General features: G+C 51.2%; 7 protein-coding genes across 7 annotated transcripts; 5 read left to right on the forward strand and 2 right to left on the reverse strand.

Moving 5' to 3' along the window:
- Nucleotides 1-322: 322 nt before the first annotated feature.
- COCVIDRAFT_92792 (hypothetical protein) lies at nucleotides 323-1,675 on the reverse strand (the record flags this gene model as incomplete). Its single annotated transcript, XM_014703654.1, has 2 exons — nucleotides 323-1,271; nucleotides 1,332-1,675. The coding sequence occupies 2 exons, from the start codon at nucleotides 1,673-1,675 to the stop codon at nucleotides 323-325; spliced, it is 1,293 nt and encodes a 430-aa protein (XP_014559140.1).
- A 392-nt stretch (nucleotides 1,676-2,067) lies between these two features.
- On the forward strand, nucleotides 2,068-3,357 carry COCVIDRAFT_13966 (hypothetical protein; the record flags this gene model as incomplete). Its single annotated transcript, XM_014703551.1, has 4 exons — nucleotides 2,068-2,156; nucleotides 2,199-2,413; nucleotides 2,443-3,002; nucleotides 3,163-3,357. 4 exons carry the CDS (start codon nucleotides 2,068-2,070, stop codon nucleotides 3,355-3,357), a joined length of 1,059 nt encoding a protein of 352 aa, XP_014559037.1.
- Nucleotides 3,347-3,793, forward strand: COCVIDRAFT_92826 (hypothetical protein; the record flags this gene model as incomplete). The annotated part of the gene is made up of 1 exon (XM_014703655.1): nucleotides 3,347-3,793. A coding segment is annotated over one exon (447 nt), but the record flags the coding sequence as incomplete, so codon positions are not given.
- Nucleotides 3,794-4,487: 694 nt separating this feature from the next.
- Nucleotides 4,488-4,667, forward strand: COCVIDRAFT_92799 (hypothetical protein; the record flags this gene model as incomplete). Its single annotated transcript, XM_014703656.1, has 1 exon — nucleotides 4,488-4,667. One exon carries the CDS (start codon nucleotides 4,488-4,490, stop codon nucleotides 4,665-4,667), a length of 180 nt encoding a protein of 59 aa, XP_014559142.1.
- Nucleotides 4,668-6,154: 1,487 nt separating this feature from the next.
- On the reverse strand, nucleotides 6,155-6,565 carry COCVIDRAFT_92660 (hypothetical protein; the record flags this gene model as incomplete). The annotated part of the gene is made up of 3 exons (XM_014703657.1): nucleotides 6,155-6,189; nucleotides 6,246-6,378; nucleotides 6,437-6,565. 3 exons carry the CDS (start codon nucleotides 6,563-6,565, stop codon nucleotides 6,155-6,157), a joined length of 297 nt encoding a protein of 98 aa, XP_014559143.1.
- Nucleotides 6,566-8,875: 2,310 nt separating this feature from the next.
- On the forward strand, nucleotides 8,876-10,816 carry COCVIDRAFT_43562 (hypothetical protein; the record flags this gene model as incomplete). The annotated part of the gene is made up of 3 exons (XM_014703658.1): nucleotides 8,876-9,321; nucleotides 9,436-10,289; nucleotides 10,362-10,816. Coding segments are annotated over 3 exons (1,755 nt in total), but the record flags the coding sequence as incomplete, so codon positions are not given.
- A 747-nt stretch (nucleotides 10,817-11,563) lies between these two features.
- COCVIDRAFT_92666 (hypothetical protein) lies at nucleotides 11,564-12,221 on the forward strand (the record flags this gene model as incomplete). The annotated part of the gene is made up of 3 exons (XM_014703659.1): nucleotides 11,564-11,860; nucleotides 11,913-12,047; nucleotides 12,096-12,221. The coding sequence occupies 3 exons, from the start codon at nucleotides 11,564-11,566 to the stop codon at nucleotides 12,219-12,221; spliced, it is 558 nt and encodes a 185-aa protein (XP_014559145.1).
- Between the last annotated feature and the right edge of the window lie 48 nt (nucleotides 12,222-12,269).

Genomic DNA, 12,269 nt, shown 5'->3' on the forward strand with positions numbered 1-12,269 from the left:
GGTATTGAATCCGGCAAAAACAACTGGGAAATAAGTGAAGAAGATGAAGATGAAGGAAGAAGAAGAAAACAAGTAGAACAAGTACAAGTAGATAGCTACAAAAGAAACGTCTATTTGCCCGTGGTGTTAGGGAAATCGTAATATGCCACAGGCTCCACCCTACAAAAAAAGGTCTTTGTGTGTGTGTGCCCTTGTCTAATTTCATCGCTTGCTGACCGTGAAAAAAATGACGAAATGCAAGAGAGGTGAAAAAGTAAAAAAAAAAAGCAGAGGATGCAGACCGAAAACGCCGATGCCATGCTAGTTGGAGTCGAGAGTGGGTTTAGTTGCGATTCGAGAGGTCTTCGCCGGCTAATGACGCCGTTGCGGAGTTATTACCGGAAGAGAAGCCGCTGTTGCTCGGGCCATTGAGCAGATCTTGCACCGCAACCTTAGGTACTTGCGGAACCGGCAATTTGCGCTGCGCACCTTCAGGCTTGGAAATAATGTCCCCAATACGAAGTCCCGACGACTGGCTTGGCACGTACGGTTGTTCACGCTCCGTCGACGGCTCCATGGGCGCAAGTGCTGGCACAAAGTTTTGGTTGAGGCTGAGATGACGTAGATGTGGTAGCTGGAGATCACTGAAGCCGTGGGGCCGTAATCTTGGCGAGTGTGCAGGGGTTGCCAGAGGCGTGTGGTCTGGCGTCGGACTGCAGGAATCGTGCGAAAATGTTGGAGATGGCGGGGCAGTCGACGACGGTGAGCCTGGCCTCGACTTCTTCGTCATCCTGTGCGAGTACGGGTCGTCGTCCTCGTGTGAGTGCGATCTTGACATGGGCTGCGACGAGTAGGCGTATTGAGAGAGGCCTGGCAGTCGGTTGGCGTAAGGGTGGTACCCGCTCGTAAGGTGATGTCTACTCGAGTGGGAAATGTGTCCAGGACGTTGCTCCAGTCTTGACGCAGCATCAGCAAGGAGATCCATGGGGCGGGCAAGACCGCTGGGGCTGCTGCTGTTGCTCAAGCCGCCCTGGTGGTATGCGGCCAGGTCGTTGCTCATGCCAGGAGAGTAGTTGGAGAAGGAGTGAGGTGGCGAGACGTTGGGTGAGCCTAGTTGAGAACCCGGGGCGCTGCGAGAAATGGGCTTTGATGGGGGAGGCATCATGTGTGCAAGGTTAGATCCAGGCTCCATGAGACCCGCCTGTACAGCGGCAACGGCAGCTTGGTGGGCAGCAGCATGTTGCTGGCCCTTGCCTCGCCGCGAGTTTGGGTTGTTATGTATCCTCGAGTGTCTGCGTGGCGGGGTTAGTTGGTGCGCAGGTAAAAAAAAAGGCACTTGAAGGGAGACATACCGAGTCAGTTCGTCAGAGCGAGAAAATCTCTTTGTGCATCCAGGGAAAGTGCAGGCGTGTGGCTTCTCTCCAGTGTGGGTTCGGATGTGGCGAGTCTGGTGCTCCAGACGGTGGAAGGCCTTGTCACAGAGAGGGCACTTGTAAGGCCTGGGAAGATCCTGTCGAGGCTCCTCTGTCTGTTGCGGGGCGTTCTGGAGAAGAGGCGCCATGAGGCTGACGGTGGCAGCGGCCATGGAGGCGGTTGGTGTAGAGGTGGGTTGTTGTTGTTGTTGCTGTTGGTTCTGGGAAGCTGTTTCGGGGTTGAGCAGGTTGGCGAAACCTGTCGAGGCAGAGTTGGATTGCATGTGACCGGAGGGGAAAGTTTGGGGGGAAGGGGGACGGATGGGGGGCTCGGATATATGTATGGATCAAACTAGGCGGGCGGCGTGTGGGGGTCGACTGATGGCCGTCAGGGCTGTCTGTGCTTACGCGGGCGAGGATATGCCGGAGCTCGCGCAGAAAGAAACGCGGTGCGCCAGTGCGCCTTGGCTATTTTTCGGGGGGGAGGGGGGCGCTCGAGTCGTGGAGACGTATCAGGAAATGCGGGTCCTCACGCACACTTGCGTGATGACTTGCGGAGGGCAGCGTGCAGCGGGTGCAGGGTGTAGCTGGAGCGGCGGCCTTTTCGGTGTCGCAGTCACTTTGGGCGATCCCTTGGGGGTTGTGGGAGAGGACGGGTGAGATTGCGAGCGATGCAATGGCACCGTGGCTAGCGGCACCTGCCTTGGCCTGGTGGTTCAGCAGCTGGGGATGTGGAGCGTCGATTTTTTGGTTGAGTCCGGCGACGTAATTTGCAGTCGTGAGAATTCTGCATGCGAAATTTTGCAGCGGTGAGTGTCGGCGAACGCACTGCGGTCGCCAGTCGCTACAAGGTGAGGCTGTGGTTGGAGTGTGCAGCGAGTACCAGCGGACGGCCGGGGTCCCCAAGCAGGTGTACAGTGGCTGCGTGGGTATACGGGTCGACAGTGAGGCCGTCAAGTCAAATGATGCAACGTTGCTGGTGGGGTTGCGTCGTGGTGGTGGTGGTGGTGGTAGTGGTGGTGGTGAGTCTTCTACATGTACATGCGTACAGTAGGCAGTAGGCAGGCGGTAGTCGTGGGGATGTGTGGCTATGCACTCCCAGGCTGGGGCAGAGATAAGGGCGGCCTTTGTATGGGGAGGTTTCTGGAGACTGGAGACGTCACCACCATGACCTGGAGGTTTTGTCTGGTTGTGTTTCCATGCCATGGTCCCATCAGATCGTATCGTATCATATCGTATCGTGCAGTGCAGTGCAGACAGACCACGCTCGTCGAGCGCCTCCTTCTCTGCTGCCCTATTCTTGCCCTCTCCCTCCCCCCTCTGGACGTGAGACGAGAGAGAGCCCACAGCCACCCCCGACGCAGTGAGCGTCTAAGCAGCCAAAAAAACACCAGCACCCACATCTCTGCCCACTCGCTGCCCGACGAGGCACTGTCACTGGCTCCCACTGCCAGTGACCTTGCATTGTCATCTCGGCAGACTTGGGTGTTGCACTGTTCAGACTCGTGGGATGCGTGCGACTCTCGAGTGGTTTCGCGCATGACCACCCTCATTGGCCGCATGACATGGCCAATAATGCTCCCCAACACGCACACAATTTACCCACTGGCTGTCAGTCGCGTTGCACCGCAGCCGGCGGGGACTGGCGCTGCTCCGTTTTGATTTCATCACTGTGGGGGATCCAGACCTGGGGTCACGGCGAGGGCGAACAATACTATCGAGCCACCATGTCGTTGCCAACCTGTCCGTTCCTACACTACACGTCGCGCAGCATCGCGACATCACTCGCAGCTGGCTGCACGCACACGCACACGCACCAAGGGCTCGAGCACCGTGCCACCAAGCCGACTTTGTTCTACCCTCCACTACGGCCCGCCTTCTGTGCATCGTCCCGGACACTCAGGTGAAGGTTGAGTCGGTAGACCAACGTAGGGCGATCTCTGCCGACCATCAAATCACCCGATAATGCTCCCGGGTCCGTCGACACAGACGCATGCACATGCTGCCTCTTCTTCATCAGTCAGCGCCGTCCGAGGCTCGCCCTGTGCAAAGGCAAAGGGGGCTGCCCATGTCGTATAGGCCCACGTCGGACGAGCAAGCCATTTCCGCATAACCCACTGCTGGCTATCTTCAGCTCGAGCCCTTGCGCACCCCAGTCGTCGGCGCCGCCCCTGTGCTTGGCTTCTGAGCAGATCGTGGGGACTTTTGCCCTGCGACGGACCGGCTGTCCCGAGCTGGATGACGTTCACGGCCTCGGTAAGAAAGCCCTTTATGTGAATCGCAATCACGCGGCGTCTTTACTTCATATGCACCATTGTTTGCACTTTATTCCACCGCGACCTGAGCACCGATACACCACATTAATCCTGCATAGTCACCCTGGCTCCGCTATTCTTATCTGATGTTCGAGAAATTTTTGACTCCAGCTAGTCCCTCAATAGCTCGCCCCGCTTTGGGGTTACTTCCTCCGAGCATACGCCTATGCCGAGCCGACAGAAAAATTCGCACGCCAACACCGTAGTAGGGGACCAACTCCTGATCATGGAACGTGGCATCGGAGAATCTCGGAAACCCCATCGCTGACAGCAATGGGGCTCCGCTGAATGCTGCGTTGGTGGCGTCTTATTAGCCCCAACTCCTTCGGCCTATGCAAGGTACGCCTTCGTCGAAGCTTTCATGGAAGCACTGTCCCCCTCCGACGTCACATCCCCAGCCCCGAAATTTCGATTATGCCGGCGTTTTCCATGTCCCGTTTCAGACAACATGGGCATTACCCTCCAAGTCTGCGATACAGTTTCATGCCATGTACGTTTGCGGGGTGCTTCTCGCAGTCCGCATCCATGTGCGACAGCCGCCCAATGTCGGAACACCATAGCCGCCAAAGAAAAAGTCGGGTTCTTGCACCGACAACAATCGGCTCGGTCAGGCGGAACCATCACTTCCACCAGAGTGCTACCACAATCTCTTCACCCGCCCCAGTCTATAATCGTCATCTATCGTGATATTGACATGATGTGTCTCTTGTCTAGAACCTTCAGGGTCTCGATTGGTCCCCGGTGATGTAATGGTGGACTGTCTGGTCAAAAAGAGTAGGTTATGCGTCAAACACCGACATGGCCGATGATGCCGGCTGATCCACGGTTAAGCTCTCTGGGGCCCCGCACCGTTGATTGTGGCTCATTGATCGAGATGAGGCAGTGGCTTTCAGGGGCTCTCGCACAAAGATATTGCCACCAATTCAACCAAAGAGACTTTCGCCGCCCAAACTCACCGTAGTGAGTCATGTCCCTGGCCTCGGGGCATGAAGATCTGTTCGCACAACCAACACGCGACAGTAAAAACTTCAAAAGACAAGCCAAGCGTTTAGTGGCGACTCGACCGCAAAGAGAGTGGAGCGTCTGACGAATATCGCACAGCCTTGGACCAAACACACATCACAGACCCTTCAGAACCTCAAAAAAACACCCACTTTACACCCACGCACAGTACGTCAATTCCAGATGAGAACCAGGGCAGTTTTCTCACAGTTTGCACAATGATCGCCCACGAGACGCGCAACCTTACGTCAACTGATCCCCCACACATACCTTCCAAAAGCTGATGATATCCACAGCACGCTCTTCCTTGCCGTCTGCACAAATATGGTTGTCATCACAAGTCACACCGTCCTCTCCCCTCATTGATCTGCACATATTTCCTATGACGCCCGGGCATAGGCAGCGGGGAATAACTAGTCTGCCGATCTGCCTTTAGTTCTGGGAAGGTTTGCGCTGGGATCATCATCACCACCTCTAGACCCAGGAGAAGCTCAATTCGCATCGAGCCGAATGGGAAACATCTATGTACACCCACTACACCTACATATCTATGTTGGTGTAGGTGTAAGTTTGAGTTACGGAAGCACGATGCCGGACGGAACTTGCCAGATCTGTTTGTTGGATCCTTTTTGTTGAGTCACTCTGTCAGGTGAGCAACGCAAGCTTTCGTAACTCGCGTCTGCAACGGAAGGCGCACACAACACAAACCTGCATGTGCTCTCCGGCTGGCTTCACTATTGCCTAGTCCATCCAATCAACGTAGGGGTGTTGAGCCGCGTGAAGCGATATCAGTTTCTGGAACACGGCATGCCTATTAGATGGTACATTATACCGCCATATGTTCGAGAAGAGTAAGTATATTCACGACAGAATACGGTTGGTCTTCTGACAAGAAACAAATGAGAAACTCAGTATTAAGTGGGGACATACGGCTACGTATTGGTCCATGATAGTTTGGCGCTCCCCGGAGACTAACATGTACAGCCAAAGGTTGTCCCCGCTACTGCACAGCAATTTGGAATTCCGACACTGTACGCATAACCCCACACAGGATAAGCATTAGTATCTTCTTGCGGTGTTGGATAACCATATTGGGTAATTTTGTCTTGCATACAATATCACGCGCATAGCGTCCATGGCCCACTGCCATGCGGTTGTTTATCACACGCTGCAGTTATGTGGGGTTGCATCTGATTCAAAATAGCTCCATTCATGGTTGCAACGAAAAGCACAATTATGATGGGAAACTAGTACCATGGGTTTTATTGGTACCACTGCCAAGCCTGTCGATACTTTTTTCCAGCTACGGTAAGTATAGTTGTACAGCCGACGCTCTGCTTGTATCCGTTTCCCGGGTCTCTGCCTTCATCTTGTATTCGTACACATCCTCGTATCTGCCGCTTTGCGCGAGTCTCATGATTTTTCTTCGTCATCATCGTCATGCCTCTATTCGCATGGTCCGTTCAAAAAGTCCAGTGCAGCTATGTCCGGAAGTATCAGTATGTGGTCATTGCAGAGACGAAAGATATGGACGTACCTAGGTTTTCACCAATACTACACGCGCCCGCTGTGCATGAAGTCACCGCGCCGAAAAAGGGACCACATAAGCAGTCATCGTCTGTGTTGGGATCGCAGCCCGCTACTACTGCTGCCTCGTTCCAGCAGTTCATCTGCAGATCATTGTTAGTAACCCATCTAGTCATTATATCGTAGTAGTAGACGACTTACGGGACATGCTCCCACACTTGCAACACCTGCACCAACTCCAGCATCCTGTCTCCGCGATAGAGGGGGAGACATTGGTGAAGCGACGACACTAGTTGCTGCTAAGCAAACGATTGGGATTTCGATGCGCATATTTGGAGCAAGGGGTATTTTCTTTGATTTTACAGTAACGACTGTATGGACAAGATTCAGAGTAGATGTATAGAGAACGAATGATATTGGGGTTTGCGAGTAATGCGCACACCAGTGGTAGTTTTCCTAGAATCAACCGATTCGCGCCCTCGTCCTTATATCATACCCATAGTGGATAGAACTGGAGGTGTTGGCATGCGTACTGCTAATTGAAGGGGGGATGGTTCGGAGGCGATTCATGTCATGCGCAGACCTCTTTGCCATGTTTCAGCATCTTCTGATGCACCATGGGTTACAGACAGCGGCTGGGCGAAACAAGACTCTCCGCCGTGGGTGCCTTGAACCACAATTCTGCACAATACAATACACGTTATCATCAACGTATCCAAGATACCGAAGACTGCAAGGCATTGAATCCAATAACCAGGTTCTTGGCTCTTGCCTTTTTGACTCCCAAGCGCGATGATAAGGAAAACAGAGAATTAGGAGTCGCTACATGAACACTCTAAGGATTCAGATTTTATCGATTCGCCCGTGCTATCCGGTCTTCTACTACTCTTTTCGTCGCGACATGTCGCATCTTCTCTCCCGCCGCGCGTAGTCCGTGAAATGCCTCGCTGCCTCGGTTTGGACTACGAAGCACGGTCGAAGACGCAATTACACTTTAGCCAAAAAGGAAATCAAAACTAACTGACATAGACGCGTAATCATCATATCTTCCTATAAGCAAACACAAAAAGCAAAAAATATATCACAAACCCTACTATATCACCCATCTTACTACCCTTCTAGAAAAATCGCCATGATTACAAAAAAGAACCCCTCACCTCACCACAAACCCCTCCCCGTCCCTCGTCCGCCCCGTCCGTCCCCACAATTCCCAATTTCCCCACATTTCCACTACACACAACATCCCCCCCATCCCATCACCTCTCGCAAGCCCTCTCAGCACAGCCACTCAAAAAAGGGCTCAAAAAGATGCCCCCCCCCTTCCCGTCCCAGCATTTGACACTCCCATGGCGCCCAATACGACACATCTGACGCGCGCCTGACAGCTCGCACCCACCCAGGCCCCAAGTTTCAACTAAATAGCCTACCTCCAAACTGTACAAACCAGCTCCGTCAGAAGGACAAGCCCCCGCTCTTGCATGCAAACGAACACCCAAAACGCGGGTTCCTGCAACAGTTTTTTTTGAACAATTGGCCCGTCTGGACATTGAATCTCAAAGCAAGCTTCCTAATCCAGATATTTATGCCGGTCCGTTTTGTGCCTCAGAAAGAGAACGAACGCACAAAGCCGTGTTTGAGGTGTTCGTTTCAGGTTTTCCCGCTTTTTCTTTCTCTTCTCATGACAGTGATTGCGTGACGTTGATTTCCACGTGCGCGGTAATGTGGGTTTATACGCGGGACTGGGGAGGTTTGGCCACGCGAGTGACTGGGAACAGGGGAGGGTGGGAAGGGTAAGTTGACGCGGGAAGGGCTGTTCTGGGTTAGCAGGAGGAAGAGGTGTGAAACTTGGTGTTCTTGATGTGTTTTGTAGGTGTAAGGTAGATATGCGAGGGAAGGGTGTGTGTGTGATTGAATCGAGCGGGTTTGCTTGGGAATGTGGAGAGTTGAATGTAGTAGTGGTCATGGAGTGATTCGGGGTGATAAGATTGGAAGGTGGGTATAAAGCCTGCTCGCGGTGTGCTGTCGATGTTTTATTTTACGTGATTGACAGCATTAGGTAGTGATGGTACTTATCGGATTGTATTTCGGCCATTCATTCCGTTTATCGTTACTTGTCTTGTTTGGTTTCTTGGTTTCTCTGCAGCTTCAGAGAGTTCAATAATATTAGTGTGTCATACTTACCTTTGTCATGAATAACGTACTGTTGACCCGAGAATACTTTTAGTAAATTTAGAAGCAGGACTTAAGTATACAAAAAGAGGTGCTTGAACATGTAGTCTAATGCATCACGTGAGGTGCCACTACTACGCTCGGAATCAACGGTCACGTGATCATAACTCAAGTACATAGTCAGATTTCGGGCCCTGCCTCAATACCACTCATGCTCTAGTAGCTAGTATTCTACTCACTCACGACTGGCGCTTAAGAATTCACTTTAAAACAGCCCCGTAAACTCCAGATCCGAATGAGAAACCAATCATGAGGGCAATCACAGCCTCATCGGCGGCTAGATCTGCTTTGGGTTGCGAAGCTGAATTCAAGCGCCACCAGCTGACACAGCCCCGCTGGAGCCTTCTCTGTTCAAAAACACTATCTCCCACCGTTACTGTCGTTTTCGGTTGCGATAGACAATGACCGAGAATGTCGGATCCTTTATCCATCACTGCCAGTATAGTCACGCTCATACACGTCTCCGTCCAAGTGACTGTACTGATCAGCCAGTTCTGCAATGAGGCTAGCGCCGTGGATACGACGCTCGCTGGCCTTCTCGGCGATGTCGAAGGGTTCAAGCGAGTACTCGAGTCTATGAAGGAGACTATTAACCAGGACGACATCAAATCAAACTTGCAATCGACCGGGCATACAGGCAGCCACTGGAAAAACCTCGCGCGCTCGTTAAATGATGGCACCGACACCTTGCAGAAGTTACACGACCTCCTGGACGGTGTCAACAAAAAGACATCACTGCTTGATACTCAACGGAAGCTTATCCGACTGAAGAGCGCTTCTGGACAAATTGCGCAATATCGGGAGCAGATCCAGTCTTCTCACACTGCACTTCAGCTTTCGCTTAGCACAATCATCCTGTAAGTCAGCATAACCTTTGACGTTATTCTGACCACGATCGTGGTTTCCACATGAGCGCCCACCAAAGTTCTGCTCGTCCATTTGTCTTTTTCTTTTCACTAATCAACCTCTAGTTGGAATCAGGTAACCTTCCAGAAATCGACTGAAAAGATACCAGATAAGATTGTTCCAACACTGGACAAGCTCTACGACGAATTCCGCTCATTTGGCGCCATTCTTAATGCAAAAATCGAGAAATTGCAATTCGCAGTTGTAGATCCGAATGACCCAGATGACTACAAACTCCAATACATGACCAATCTACGGGAGTGTGTTCGATCAGCCGCCGAAGTTGTGTCAACTGCATCAACAAATCTTAACGGAGATTCAAACGACAAGATTTCTGGCAGATGTGGCTCTGATTTTGGCGACATCTTTGTCAAAGATGCCAACGAACCTATGCTGCGCTGGTTCGCCTCAAATACCGTATATGAATACGAGGATGTGGAAGCTCCCATATCCGCCCCTCCCGAGACTAGCACTAGCGATGCATTGACTGAGTACCACTCAGATACTGACTCGGATATAGAGAACGATATGATTAGATCCTTGTTCAAAGAAGGCAATAGACGCCAAAGGCAGGGTGATTTGACGGGTGCGGTACGTCGTTTCCAGAACTGCTTAACGAGGTTGTCTTCAAACACGAGTTATGCATCACTCACAACAGCACAAAGCTTGACAGTTTGCGGCGTATCAAAGGTCGAACTGTTGGAGCATATTACCGATTGCTATTGCGTATTGGGCTTATGGACCGAGGCAAAAGCAACAATGGGGGGGAAATTACAGATCATCGAGCACCAAGTGGGTAAAAAAGACGCAATCTACTTGAAGGACACTATGAAGCTCGCCGAGATTTTGATGAAGAACCAAGACTATGTTGATGCTCACCTTCAAGCTCGTCGGTCCCTGCGAGGATTTAAGAAACTAGGTGACCAAGGGCACACGGATTACGAAAGGTGTTTGGAATTTTTGATAAAGATATGCCAACTGGAAGGCAAAGAAGATGAGGAAGAGGCCTATGCAGCTTTACTTTCAGGCCATGCAGGGGGTGTGCAGCGTTCGACTTTAAAATCCCAGTCCGCCGAATTGGATCCAGCTATCATTCAGCCACAACTTGCATCCACCCTAGACTTACAAGTTGAGCCAAATATTGCTATTGAAGCGACAAAAAAGATGGATAAAACAGTGCTGCAGCCACATGAGTCTGTAGAAGAGAATCTTCCACACACGGAAACCGAAATCGTAGCGTTTGGAGGTGAGGATGGCCGACTACTTCATCCCAAGAAACGTGTCGAAGCATCCCTCGCACATTCGAGGTCTCATTCCACAGAAACAACGCTAATGGAAGCAAAAGACGATAGAATTAGGAATCTGGATCAAGAGAGCTCAAGTTTTTTAAGAAGTCAGCCTCCTACAATCGACACAACTGAAGATCTTAAAAGAAGGAAACTGCCTACACCGTGGGAGGGTCCCTTCGTACCTCCATCAGTACCTCCATCGCCTTCAGCTAGTATATTTACCCCTGATCTGGAATTTCACACGCCTTCATATCCAGATAATCCGGGCTACTTTGTAAGGAGTTGGCGTGATGAGTCAACATCTGGGGAAAATTCACCGATACGGTATGATGCGTCGGATTCAAGCATGAGAGATAAACAATACACTGGCCCAGGGTTCATAGGAAGACTACTAGCGAAATCCTACGCCGCGTTGAAAGGTGGCAAAGCGGACCGACGTGCTGCGGCAAGTTCTTCCCTGGCCTTTCCGAGCATCCCAAGGGCGAGTTACGCCCCAACCGTTGTCTCGGATTACCCGGATATACATACCTACGGTACCCCCAGTGTACAAAGTTGGGCTTCAAAAATCCCCTCACATGCAACACCATACGATGGATCGACCTACTCTATGTCACCATCTTTTGATGAGTGGGACGCATACCGACCTGTCAGTGCAACACCCGGGGGTAACAATCCTCCAGCATATCCGGGTCGTACGCGTTGTCCTATTTGCTATCTTTCTTTCTCAAAAATGACACGTGATGCTGCATGGCTTCATGAACATAGCTGTTTAGAAGGGATATATGGTGCTGCCGATTTGCCGCAGCAGAATCAAGAACAGCAGAACCGGGACCGAGCGAGTTGGATGTCTGGCCTGCCCATTTTACCAGCACCATCTACACTATCTAATCCAATATGGAGAAAGATGTTATTGCTTGGAGATACGGAGTGCGGCAAAGCATGTCTTGCCCGCGCATGGACGTCAAGCCAACACTCAACACCAGGCTCAGTAACATCTGCAATACCAAACACCGGAAAGACAGTTGTCAATATCAGAGGCTGTGGGATTGGCCTTGATGTGTGGGATATAGGTACGGCGGAGGATTTCAGTAAGACGGAAAGACAAGAAATATTGCGTCGTGATTTCGATGGGAACACCCATGTGCTGTTGATCTGTGTCGACATCAACAAGCCTAATGATTTCGTTGACACAGCGTGCACAGTATGTATAACTGTACTTGTTACCCTGACGGAATCAGAACTAACTATCAAAGTGCAACGCAAAAGCTCGAGATTATTTCCCTGATGTGCCACGAGTACTTGTCGGATGCAATAACGACCTCCGCCTAGGCACATCAGAGCGCAAAAATTTGAAATCCCAACACATACCGCCTTTTGCTTCTTCCTGGGTAGGTTGGACATCTGTTTTATGATATGGAAACTGACCGTGTGCATAGGGTCACAAGTTAGCAGCAAGCATACATGCGTTGGCGTACTTTGAGGTATCAAAATCCGACAACCAAGGCTCATCGGATCTATTTGACTTTGTTGGAGCATATATGTTGAGATATACAGTCAAATGAGAAGTAGACGGCCTACAAGATGTTCCCGCAGAGTGAGATGTAGATATC

The sequence above is a fragment of the Bipolaris victoriae genome (genome assembly GCF_000527765.1).
Source record: "Bipolaris victoriae FI3 unplaced genomic scaffold scaffold_21, whole genome shotgun sequence".
Taxonomy (NCBI): domain Eukaryota; kingdom Fungi; phylum Ascomycota; class Dothideomycetes; order Pleosporales; family Pleosporaceae; genus Bipolaris; species Bipolaris victoriae.